General features: G+C 38.8%; 1 protein-coding gene across 1 annotated transcript; it reads left to right on the top strand.

Moving 5' to 3' along the window:
* The first annotated feature begins 8,103 nt into the window (after nt 1–8,103).
* On the top strand, nt 8,104–11,863 carry insl5a (insulin-like 5a). Its single transcript, XM_020933368.1, has 2 exons — nt 8,104–8,278; nt 11,727–11,863. Exons 1-2 carry the CDS (start codon nt 8,104–8,106, stop codon nt 11,861–11,863), a joined length of 312 nt encoding a protein of 103 aa, XP_020789027.1.
* Nucleotides 11,864–13,784: the final 1,921 nt, after the last annotated feature.

Below are 13,784 nucleotides of genomic sequence, written 5' to 3'. Positions count from 1 at the left end.
TGCTGAAAAGCCTGTAAGTTGTAAAAAGTAAAAGTCAAGTAAAAAGTAAAACGTAAAAGTAAATTTAAAAAGTTGTAAAAGGCTTTATCTGTATCAAAATCATTACATTTGAAGCTTTACTACAATTCAAACTCTGTACAAAATACTTTTACTTTTACTTTTTACTCGAAGTACATTTTTAAACTAATTCTTTAATACCTTTACTTAAGTACTTGCTTTCATGTGATCCTTTTATTTTTACTTGAGTATTTTTTGCTCCGGTATCTGTACTTTTACTAGTACTGCTTCCACCACTGACCTCATATAATAAAGATAATAATAGTGCATTAGTCTACATCTATTTTCTAGATACTCAACGTCGCTTTACAATTAACAATTTTCGTTTTTATTTATTCACTCCATAGGCTGCTCAGTGGTGGTCAGCTAATATGATAGCCACAGCTGCCCTGGGGTAGATTGACGGAAGCGAGGCTGCCAATCTGCTCCATCGGCCCCTCCAACTCTCACACACTGCACTGGACGAGGTAGGTGTCTTAATAATAAATAATACATAACATTTCTATAGGGCTTTTCATGACAATTAAAGACACGTCACGTACCATAAATGAGGAAATGGATAAAAAAGGAGATGCAGTTTTTGTCTTGCCTAAAGACACAAGAACATTTTCCACTAAAACCACTATTCCCCCAGCAGTCCTCCTTCCAAGTACCAACCAGGCCCGAACCCATGATACAACTCCAGTCCATTTACAGGTGAATAATTCAGTCTGCACATGAGAAGTCCCAGATGTAAAAAGTGCCCCATGGCTAAACCTTATCTCCACACACACAATCACGCACAATCACACACAATCACACACACAAGCACACACAAACACTCCTGGATTCACTACTGCTTCAACGTCAGTCAAGGTTTCTGGAAAATATTTATTCAACGTGTGTCTATATTTAGTCTTTTTGTAGCCATAAACATTATGATCTCACTCAGCAGGTTTGTATTCCACTAAAGGGCAGCTTTAAAGGGCCACTGTGTAACTTTTCTGGATGGTTGGCTGCTGCTTGAGTCTCTATGGGGAAATTGTACACTTTTTCTATTTTCTGATCTGTTACAATGTTGTTTCCATGTTGTGTTTTGCTTCATTCACACATGTTTAACACACAAACCCTGCATATTTAGGCTATGTTTTTCTCTATTCCACCTTGTGACGTCATGTGGTAATACAGGAAGTGCTACAAAGTGCTTTTAAACTCCTTCACTAGAATCATTTGGATGTTTCAGCCCAGGCATTACCCATCTCTAATGAAGAAAAAGTAAAAGGTATCGCTGTTAACATGAAAACTACCGCTTTATGACATCACAAGGTGGAACAGAGCAATGCGAGCTTTGGAAATGTAGACAGACTACTAATAAGAAAGGGTTACTCAGACATGTTTGAACGAAACAGAACACGATTTTGGGTATATTTTTGAGGAGGCAACAACATTCTAACATGGCTTCACAGTGAGAAAGTTCAGTGCAGAGCTCTGAGGCACTTTTTAGGCGTGCACAAAAAGGCACCTAAACTTGTTCTGTATGGAGATATGGGCTGGGAACCATGTGAAGTGAAAATTTTTGAGAATGCGGATTTCCAGTTTATTTACAGAAATAAGTTAATCTGTAGTGTCAGACAAAAAAGGAACATTCACATTGATAAGTATAAACAAAAGTGGCACAATGAAATTTTATGTAAACCAAAATTAAGAACATATATCTAAATTAAAGACTGTTTTGGACCTGAGCCATAAGTCATCCTGAACCTGAGCAGAGGTCAGAGGTCAGTATGTGCCCAGCTGAGGTGTGGGACTCTGCCTCTGGCTCTGGAGACTGGACGCTTCCACTCAGTCCCAGAGGAGGAGCACATGTGCTCTGTGCGATGTAAAGGACATTAAAATTGAAATGCATTTTCTGTTCTACTCTCCTTTGTATCATGACCTGCTCTGTCAGTTGTGTCTAATGTGTCTTACTGTTGGTTTGTTATGTCTGATGAGGAGAGACTCGAGCATTTGTTTAAATGTAATGTTTTCAAGTTGGCTCAGTTTGTGTTAAAAGCCTGGGACCTCCCTAAAAGGACACTTTATGCTTGATGTGTGATCTGGTTACTTATTGTTTTATGTGTCTTATAAGCCCATGTGGACTGGGCACCAACTAAATGGTGCATGACACTAAATAAGTCAACTAAACTAAACTAAACTAAACTGGCTGAAAGCTCATTTAGTTTAGTTTAGTTTAGTGTATTTATTTAATGAGACAGGGATAGTGCACAATAGACATTAACAGGAGAGATGTAGTGTACCAAGTTTTAGCTCCAGTGCTAATTTGAACCTGTCGTCTCTGTGGCAGGTTGATGTTATAGTTCATAAAATCAAACATACAAAAAGAATGACTTTATAATGTCCGTAGCATCATAACAATTCTGTATCATCATTCACATCCAGTTCTCTCAGCACCTTAAAATCATCATCCTTATCAAAAACATCATTCATTTCATTCACTCCAGAACATCTCACTCTCTCCAGATACTCATCAGTCCACAGTGTGGGTGCAGGTTTGGTTTGAGAGGAGCCACTTTTCACCAGGCATGAGAAAGTACTGTAGTTTGTACATGTGATCAGCTCTGTTGGTAACATGTACTTGTAGATCCTGCCCTCGCCGCGCACAGTGGACCGAGTGGCTCAGGAGGTGGGTTCAGATCTCAGAGAAACTAACTGTTTCCCTGAAATGCTCCTGTCAAAAAGAGAACACTTCTGGATTCACCAACTTAAGACTCTTGCTCCTCATGGACTGAATGTAAAGTATGACCTAAGATGTTTTTTGTGATATGGTTAAACTATTTCTGTATTTAATAGAATGTTTTTTTATATATATATAAATATTTAAACAGTTTTTTTCTTGTCATAGAATGGGCTGAACTCACGGGGTGACCTCACTTTGGGACCTCCCCCATTGACCATCTGAGTGTGCTATGCATTTTTTCACTTCTATCTTGCTTCTCCTTGCATTTGCACTTCTCCATGAATTTTGGTATGCGTTTTCTGTTTCATGATCTTAAACAGCAGACAAACATTTGCATACATTATCAGGTTTTCAGAACTCAAAATGCTGTAGAATATGACAGTGGTGGAATAGCTGACTTTTCTTGTTACGGGTCCTGAGAGCGCTTTTATGTAGTGATTCTAGAGGCCTGAGAACTGATTTACAAGCCTGTGACCATATGCAGTAAAAAGGTATGGCATTATCACTGCATTTAAATTTAAGGAGTTTTTGGTGTATGTGAAATTGGCCATGTTGAATTTGATAGTGTTTCTTAACTTTTTCATGTGCTTTTTAAAACTTAAATTTGGCATGAGTCAGTTTTGCATAATATAGGACCTTTAAACTTTTAAAATGACAACTGACTTTAGAATAGATTATGATGTAAACCCAAAATTCACCCATTTTGGAAACTAATGACTTGACTATAACAGGATCTGACATGGCTGCTCTATATTTTCATAAAACTGACAGAAACCATTTTCCCAGCCATTTTATGTGTCACTCGTAAACGGTAAGTGCAGAATTAAAGGCCAAAAAGGTAAGATCCCAGTACGCCAGAGCAGAGGTAAGTGAATGAGCTGCTTTCTGCTGATTTCACCTGATAAACTGGAACAAAAAACGGAATAAATACACCTACTTCAGATATAGGGTAAAAACAGGACACATATACACTAAGAAAGTTACATACTATAGAAGTAACTGAATACATGTACCAAAAATACATATTCTGAATACTTATTTTGAGCAACAGTATTTTACAGTTACTTTTTCATTCATCGTTCTGCACAGAATACACATACTTTCCTAAATTAAAGAGAATAGATGAAGTTTTTATATCATGCAATTTTGACTCGTGATTCTTTTTTGGTGATTTTTCTGTCTCTGATTAAACATTAAAGTACAACAAACTAAAATAAAGTAGTTTATAATTATACGTCATGTTTTTTTTTTTACTATAGAAGAATGGAACTCGGTGTAAAAGTATTCAGAATAATCATAATACAGTACTCTGATCGCTCCATATAACTGGATACATTCCAAAATACATTTGAATGCAGGTATTCAGTATTCTGCAACTAAATACATTTTAAAAGTATAATAGTTGATACTATATTCAGCAGCATGCATATAAGTTTAGCCCCATTATCACCTCACAAGTTTTAAACAAAATTACAGTAAAACACAAACCTCAGGGTGTTGTGTTAATTTTGCTTATTTTAATCTACAGAACACTGATGAGATGCTTTGTACCAGACAGAAGGTCATTCTTATTTGCAGTACTTCAGACATACACAATGCAGAATACACAAACATCATAAAAAAATACAATAAATATATACATTGACAGTACAATGTTTCATGCTGTAGATGTGTTCAGGATTGAAACAGAGTAGATGGGCTGGAGTGTAGAGTCTAGAGCCAGAGTCTACTATGACATAAAAAATGCACAACAGTCACTCATATGGGAGAACTGGGGTTGCGGATACTGCAATATAAAGTCAGTGCTCTTGACAGGTGGCCCTAGCAGTACTGAAAGATGGGTCAAACTCTGAGGGAAAATGTCTAATAAGTGGAACCCAAACCTTAGTTATAGTATTAGTTCAAGTACAGTACATGAGTATCTCAAGATTTTGGTCATGAGTGAGGGAAGGATGGAGAGTGAGACTGACATGGATTGACTGTATCAAACTGTAGTGGTGAAGAAAAGCTCTTGATTTAGCGCTCAGTCTCCGTTCTTACTCTCACCTATTGTCATGAGCTTTGAGTAATGACTGAAAGAACAAGATCGTGGATACAAGCGATCAAAATGATTTTCCTCCACAGGGTGGCTGGGCACTTCCTTAGAGATAGGTTGAGTAGCTCAGTCACACGGGAGGAGCTCGGAGTAGAGCCGCTTATCCGGGAGGGGAGAGCATCGGTCCCGGGTAAGATCTGGGACGAGCTGGAGGGACTATGTCTCTGGGCTGGCCTGGGAATGCCTTGGGGTCCACCTGGAGTAGCTGGAGGAAGTTTTCAAGGTGAAGGAAATCCAAAAGCAGAAGAAAATAGATGGATGGATGGATAGCACTGCAGCCATAATTGTAGAGGATGTTTTTGATGACAGAGCTATATCACTTTGTGTCACTCACCTCATATCTTTGCTCATAAAACTTCATGATGAAGGCTGGAGGAGTCCATCATGACCCAGGGTACAACAAGCACCACTGCCTTTTGAAATTCTACTTAATTGTTACAGTTTGTTAATTTTAACGGTTGAAAATGGAAGTGAGGAAACCCCTGCTATTTAATCCAGTGGAGTAGGAGGACGTTTTGGGAGAACAAATAGTGTAAGTACGCTGTATAACTTCATAGTGACCATATTTGGGCATGTGTACGAGGAGAGCGCTGAGTCTTATCTGTCACACCATCAGTAGATCTTTAATGAGGCCTGTCTCATAGAGTCAATAGTGACTGCTGTAAAGGTGAAAGTCAATGGTCCATCAGCCGTGGTAAACGCTGGAGTGGGGATAGGAGCAGGCAGTACTTAATCGTCCATGCAGTAGTGAGGAGACGTGATGGAGCGTTTTACAAGAAAATGGAGGGATGAGTGTAAATATGCATGTCACGCACTGTTTTGTTTTCATGGTCCAAAAGTTTGATTCTAAAACAATATCATATTTATATAATATTGTTGAACTATGACTCAAAATTTGGATCATTGTGAGATCTGCAGATTCGAGAAATGTTTTAGATTTGCTTTTGTCAACTAAAATAACATGAATATTTGTTGTGTTTTGTTTTATTCACACATGTTTAACACACAAATGCTGCATATTAAGGCTGTGTTCTTCTCTCAAACTGACACCGTCTTGTGATGTGGTAATATAAGAAACGCTGCATGGTATTTTTATTTTTAAACTCTGTACACCTTCACTAGAATCATTTGGATTATTTTAGCCCTGAAACTGCCAATGCCAAAAAAAAAGAAAAAAGTAGTCTGTTAACATGAAAAGTACCGCTTCATGACATCACAAGGTGGAACAGAGCAGTTTGAGCTTTGGAGATGTAGACAGACTAATAATAAAGGGTTACTCAAACATGTGTGAATGAAACAAAACACCGCTTTATTATAACATGGCTTAAAACTTACTGTAGTAGACCAAACAGAAAGGCAAAGACAAGGTATAAAAATAAGTTTAAATAAAAAAAAAAAAAAGTCAATTAACAAAGGCTCAAATTAGATAAATCCTGAACAAAAGCCAGGCCCAACTGGGATAACTTAAATCAAACTTAACAGAACAAAACTAACCCAACCAGACAAAGAGCAGGAGTGTTTAAATACATGCGGGCCTCCTAAAACTGAACACAAGAGCGGGGAATTACACTAAATAATTGACTAAAACTACTAACTTAATCAAAGTAACAAGAAGGCAAATAAGTATAATACAGAAAATAATAAGAGATAATAAAGTGACCTTAAACAAAGTAGACAAACAAACTTATTAAAACTAACTAAACTGTGCTCCCCCCCTTTGTTTGGCGTTGATGGTCTTTGCCAAGCGTCCTCTGTCTGGCCACTTGAACAAAACAGAAAAGAACACGTGTAAGTAAATAATTCAGACGTATACTAACATGTGTGCACCCAAATTAAAATATAAGTCTAAATAAAGGAATTAAATTATGTGCCGTAATTATCTTGATTTTTTTATTGGCAAATGTGCAGACTGACTGTTAGATAGACTGTTAAATAGATTTAACAGCCAGTGCCTTTCATTAAACAACTCATTTGTTTTAGTGTTTTTTCAGATGCTCAAAGATGTTTTACAGTTTCTTTCATCAGTCATTCATTTCATACTCAGAGGTAATCTACTATTGCAGTCACAGCTGGGGTAGACTGAGGAAAAGCAAGTGTGTTGCCTATGGGCACAATGATAGAATGCTGAGCCACTGCTGCCCATCTGTGGCACCTTGTATTTCATCAAGTGTGCCACCCTGATCAGATGAAAGCGGGCAGTGAGAGCTAGAATGCTCCTCTAGAAAAGCAAAAGGGCTTAACAGAGTGCGAAACTTAGAAAAATCACTTCAAAGTTTTTGTTTTGTCCAGACAAAAGTATAAAGGCAGTAACTGACAGTGTTACTGCCTTTGCACTGCTCCTTATTTTTGGCTCTTGATACAAAGGCAGTGTCCTTGTATCCATATATATCCATGGGCAGAGTACAGTAACTGCCAAATAAGGCTCCAAAGTCAATTTTTTTCACGATATTTATTCAGATAATGAAGGAGGTCTCAAATTAACCTGATTCATCATGTTTTACTTTGACCTCATTTGACCTCGCAGTGTGCTTGATGGTAGACGGGTACTTTTTTATTTAACCAATCGCTGTTATTTGGTAGTCACGTATGTAATGCGCCGCTACCGGAGCTAACTGGTAGATTAAGCTTTTCCCAAATCCCATTGGAAGAAGTAAAATAATGTCTTTCCCCTTGATAAAATTCACCAAACATTCTCTTTGTTGCAGCTTTAAAACTTCGATCTCGGGAATCGTTGCCAAAACAGAATGTATGATTTGCTGATTGGCTGGTGCCCGCACTTCTGGGGTTTTTATGAACTAGTGTATTCTGATTCCTGACCTAGTTGCTGGAGAGAAATGAAACTGAGCGGAGGCACTAAGTGGCGCCAGCCTGAGTAGTCTCAAATACCTTTTTGATCAAACATGAGGTTACAGCGTTCTGTCTTTGAAGGGCAGTATGGCTACATGGGGATGCTTGGGGATCCCTCTGAAAATATTGAACTCAAGTGTGACTGCCCCATGAACTGAAATTACATTACTTTTATATAACAATCATAAACTATGGTATTCATTGACAGTGTTTCGTTATTACGACACGAGCCCCCGTCATCTGTCCTGTATCCTCCTCGTTTGATAATGAGATTTGAGTGTTTGCGTGACAGAGGCAGAGCTGGAGGAGGAGACTATGAGCGCAGACACTGATGGAGGACTATATAATGTCTTTAACGGGACACTCCGCTCATGAACGCTCCGTAGACATGTCCAGGATGTACAAGGCCCTGGTCCCCGTGGCGCTGCTGCTGCTGTGCACGGCTCTGCTCCGTGTGCAGGCTCAGGAGGTGAAGGCGGTGAAGCTGTGTGGACGAGAGTTCCTCAGAGCTGTGGTGTACACCTGCGGAGGCTCACGCTGGAGACGCAGCGGCACTGAGGACGGTGAGGAGACACGATCGAAATTATGTCTTATATCATTTTAAAGGTGAACTGTGTAACTTTTTGGTTTTATGGATATGCCATTGCTTTGCCTGGAATGTTCCACAGTATGATATTAAACAGCTCTACCTTATATTTATTCAATTACAACTCGTTTTATAGCTCAAATATACATAGAAAAACAAGCACTCTAACTATGGAGATAGAAAGGTTTAATGCCATACTGTGAAACATTCCAGACAAAGTAATAACGTCTCCAGAAAAGTTACACAATGCACCTTTAAATATACAATAGTTTTTATTTTTATGTTATTCTTCATGTATTATTGTTTGTTTCTTTTCTTTGCAGTAGTCTTTTTGATTTACCAATACATTAAGGAAACTTTTGGATGTTTTTGTAATCAAACAGTTGCAGGGTGAATTATTGCAGTGCCAAAGGAAATGAAATAATTCTGTTAATAATAAGTACTACTACTACTGAGAAGTGTACTGTGGGTGGAAGCGGGATCTGATGTACTAATGTACTTAAATCTAGAGCTACAGTGAAGGACGACAGCAGATGAGCGGCTGTCCGGACCATGTATGAAGATTAATGAAGGAAGAAGCTCTCTCTCTCTCTGCCCACTCTCTCCCCTCTCTTTCTTCTCTCTCTTTCTTTCTTTCTTTCTTTCTCTCTTTTTTTCTCTCCTCCCTCTCTTCCTCTTCTTCTCTCTTCTCATTCCCTTTCTCTCTTTCTTCCTCTCTCTTTTCCCCTGTCTCTAGCTCCCCGTCTCTCTTTAGGGTCCTCTCTCTTCCTCTTCTTCTCTCTACTCGCTCCCTCTCTCTCTTTCTTCCTCTCACTCCTTCTTTTTTCTCTCTCCCCTCTCACTTTCTTCCTCTTTCTTTCTCTCTTTTTCTCTATTCCCTCTTCCTCTCTCTCTCTTTACTTTCTCCTCTCTCTCTCTCTCTCTCTCCTCTTCTTCTTCTCTCTCCTCACTCCCTTTCTCTCTTTCTTCCTCTTCCCCTTTGTCTTTCTCTTTCTCCTTTTTTCTCTCTCCCCTGTCTCTCTTCCTCTCTTTCTTTCTCTACTCTCTCTCTCCCTCCCTCTTCCTCTTTCCCTCTTTCTCATTTCCTCTCTCTCTCTCTCTGTGTCTCTCTCTCTTCCTCTATCCCCCCTCTCTCTCCCTCCCTTTCTTTTTCCTCTCCCTCTCTCTCCTCTCTCCCTCTCCCTCTATCCTCACTCTCTCGTCTCTTCCTCTGTCTCCCCCTCTCCTTTCTCTCTCCTCTCTCCCTCTATCTTCACTCTCTTTCTCTCTTTCCCCTCTCCCTCTATCCCTCCTCTCCTCTCTTCTCTCTGTTGCTGAGAGCAGAGTGTGTTCATGTTGTTCACGAGCTCTTGTCATCAGACGGAGCTGTGACTCTGGACCAGACAAACAAGCAGCTTTGATCTCTCGCTCTCAGTGTTCAAAGAGCAAAGAGCACAGGCCACAGTCACACACATCCTCCATCACACACACACACACACACACACACGCACACACACACACACACACACACACACATCACTCACATCACTCACATCTCCACGAGACACACAGGCATCTTTAGTGACCCTGCGTGAATTCTACAAAAAGAAGTGCAGAGACCTAGAATCAGTGGTGGAAGGTAACAAAACACAATATTTACATACACATTTGACATATCTGTACTTTACTTGTGTACATTTTACAGTGGATACTTTATCATTTTACTTCACTACATTTGAGAAGTATCTCAAGATGTATCTGTACTTTCTACTCCAATACATTTTAGATCTGGAAAAGTAAAAAGTACTTTCTTTTTTTTCCCCATTGTGTTTGAATTCACATCCTAACTCTGAACAAACCAAATACACAACAGCTGCTGGAAAAATTACAAATCAACTGAATCACTTCAAATCTGCTACATTCTTTTTCAAAATCACATTTCATCCTTTAATTGTTCTAAAAAAACCCTCTGCAAAATACTTTAAATTTTTACTCTTAAAGGCACTTTTACTTAATACTTTTGCTAAATACTTTTACTTCTTTATACTTTTAAAATATAAAAAAATACTATAAAATACAAAAAAAAAAAGTTTACTTTTTTATACTTTTAAAATACTAAAAAATACTATAAAATAAAATAAAATACTATAAAATACAGTACTTTGGAATTAAAAGAAAATAATTTACTTTTGCAAAATACTTGAATGTAATACTTTTGCTTACATTTTTTTTCATGTGTTACTTTTACTTGAGTACCTTTTTACATTTGTATCTGTACTTTTACTTAAGTAACAAAATTGAATAATGCCTTATTAGATAGATAGATAGACAGATAGACAGATAGATTTCATTTTCATTTATTTCTTTGTTTGAGCCAGGTACAACAAAATTCAAAAACAATAACAAAAATAGTGATATATACATGACATATTTGGGACCTGGTGCTCAAAAGAAGTAGGATGAAGTTTAAAAAGCTTATGGAGTCCTACCCCAATTGTTTTACATAATCACATGGTTCACATGTGTTTTTTTTTTTTTTTTAGAGAGATAGATAGATGGATGGATGGATGGATGGATGGATGATAGATAGATGGATGGATGGATGGATAGATAGATAGATGGACTGAGATAGAAATAGATAGATGATAGATGAATGAATTAATGAATATTGCACCTTTCAAGATACCCAAAGCGCTTTACAGTTCATTATTCAGTCTCTCCACACTCAGTGGTGGTAAGCTACTACTGTAGCCACAGCTGCCCTGGGGCAGACTGACAGAAGCGAGGCTGCCAATCTGCGCCATCAGCCCCTCCTCCTTTTACAAGCCGGTATGGCCACAAATGGATAGATGGATAGATAGATAGATGGACAGATGGAGATAGAGCGAGATAGAAATAGATAGATAGATAGACAGACAGACGGACGGATGGACGGACGATGACGGACGAACTGACAGACAGATAGATAGATAGAAAGATAGATGGAGATAGAGTGAGATAGAAATAGATAGATTAGATAGATAAAATAGATTAGATAGATTAGATAGATAAGATAGATAGATAGATAGATAGATAGATAGATGAATGGATGGATGGATGGATAGCTAGATGGATGATAGATGGATAGCTAGATGGATAGAGAGAGATACAGCGAGATAGATATAGATAGATAGATAGATAGACAGATACTTTATTGATCCCATAGAAAATTCTAATTTCGGCAACAGTGAAACAAACATAATAATTCAGCAGTCCATCTGTACAACACATCACTATAAATGATGTATGCATGTTGTCTGATGGAAAATGCACATTCCAAACTTTGTGAGTGGCCCCTTCTTGCACTGGGCCCTTTGTAAACTGTACTCTTTACCCCCCTCCAGTCGGACGCCCATGCTCCTCCTCACACACTTTTATCTGTACTTACTTGTTTTGTCCCCTCACAGATGGGTCCCTGAGTGAGGAGTCTGCGGGCACGTGGGGCCCCAGGATGGAGCTGAGGAGGAGGGACATGAACAGCATCCTGACGTCCGTGTGCTGCACGATGGGCTGCAGGAAGAGCGATCTGTCTTTGCTCTGTTGAGGAGGGGCCCCAAGCAAAACCACCACAACCAGGGGCCCGGAGTCCAACTATTACAATACACTCTATCGATGCTCGCCCTGAAGCATTCTGTATCACAACTGTTTTCTGTACACACATTAAAGGGGCACTATGTAACTTTTCTACTGAGGGTCCACCAATTGCAAAACATTTATGAGATCAACTGCAATCCCCAGATAGATGTGTTTAATGCCATACTGCAGAATATTCAGTAATGGCAACTGGTATACCCTGCTCCAGAAAAGTTACACAGTGTGCCTTTACCGTGTTTGGACATTTACAACTTTTTTAATGTGAGCGTTTGTGAACATATTTTAAAGAATACAGCCAAAGTTAACCTACATTTACATGGAAAATCTGATCATTTAGGAATAATTAGGTCTGATTTTTGGTGTGTGTTACTTGCACAATAGAAATCTGACTATTCTGACATGTGTTAAAGTTAATCAGTGGATTTTTATAGTAACAGTGTGTTGGAAAGTTAAATTATTATTTTATAAAGGCTTTCAGTCTCCTACCAGTGTGTTTATGATTTTTATCTTTGCATTAAAATCTTCTTAAATAATACGTAACACAAGGTCACTAAACTGACCTCCAATTCAAAACAAAGCAGTTCCTGAATCCTTAAAACTTTTTTTCTCTGGGGACCACATTATCGTTCCTGACTGTGATGGGGGCTGGGGTTGGGTCAGATTATATTATTTGAAAACTGCCACATGTTCTTTACATATCAGGCAAACTGCATGCTCTTTACACTGAACAAAAAAATTATCGGTCGTTCACTGTTCTTTGAAAACTCGACACTTTCTGTCAGGTTTTTGTACTCTAACACTTGCCATTTTGCTGCTCTTAACTGCACTACACACCTCTGCTTGTGCGTTGACTGTCGCTGGTTGATCTCAAGCTTGTCAGGTGATAAAGATTTGTGTTATTATTTGCCAAAAAGTAAAAGTAAAAATAGGCCATGACAACTTTCGAGGATTGCCTCATAGGCAGAGTCGGTGTCAGAGCACATCTACTGGAGGGATGTGGGTCACCAGCAGGGGGGCACTGCCATTTGAGAAATATTTTAATGCGGTGGAGTCATTATTTTATTAATATTATTATTATTAGCTGCAATAGTTGTTGAGGCTGTGTGGTAGACGATACACACACAAGACAATAATAAAAGGTTGAGGTTTATTAAAAAACAATAAGGTCTGTGTCAGGGAATTGACCCCGACCTCAAATATTAAAGAACACGCCAGGGACACAGTGGTTGGTTTTACTTGCGCAAGGAGTAGGAGAGAGCTGCCTGTCTCATCCTAACTGAAGCTCTCTTCTCTCCATCAGCCTTTTATTGTAGAGCACACAATTAGCATAAAGTAGGTTACTTTGAATACAGTACCTATTGTTCACATGTTGTCTCATGACTGACAAGCTTCCACTGACACAGCCCCCATTATACACAGATTTCATATTCCAGATGGTAGAGCCTCTAGCAATTCCCCAGAGTTCTGTGTTAACCTCATGATGTTTACCATTACTATTTGTTTCTCCCGGTACATTATCTTTAATGAGTCAGCTGAAGCATCAGCAAGATCACCTGATACAGCTTGAACGCAACAAGACAAGTAAAACAAAAAGCCAATGTTGATAACTTATACTACATCATGATTACCTTTACATGAGAAATGCTTATAACATAAAAATTCTCTAACAGTCTGCCACTGGTTGTAAACATTAAACAACAGCCTCTCGTCAAAAACACCCCAAACAACATCACTGAAAGAAGCAATCAGGCAAGAAATAGCCACACCTCGGGCAGCACCAGGGCTATAGTGGGCGTGGTACGGGGGGTACGCCGTCCAGTACTGTCCTAAAGAGACTTGAGGAACCGGGACTAAACCAGGACTAAAACAGG

The sequence above is a fragment of the Boleophthalmus pectinirostris genome, unplaced genomic scaffold (genome assembly GCF_026225935.1).
Source record: "Boleophthalmus pectinirostris isolate CB_2022bp ecotype Guang Dong unplaced genomic scaffold, ASM2622593v1 HiC_scaffold_7, whole genome shotgun sequence".
Lineage (NCBI taxonomy): Eukaryota > Metazoa > Chordata > Actinopteri > Gobiiformes > Gobiidae > Boleophthalmus > Boleophthalmus pectinirostris.
This window is presented reverse-complemented; position numbering and strand designations above follow the sequence as displayed.

Bases quoted from the DNA above. Each gene is read 5' to 3' on its own strand.
- insl5a (XM_020933368.1), top strand. From the start codon at position 8,104: ATGTCCAGGATGTACAAGGCCCTGGTCCCCGTGGCGCTGCTGCTGCTG. The intron at 8,279-11,726 runs GTGAGGAGACAC...GTCCCCTCACAG, and splicing joins ACGCAGCGGCACTGAGGACG to ATGGGTCCCTGAGTGAGGAG.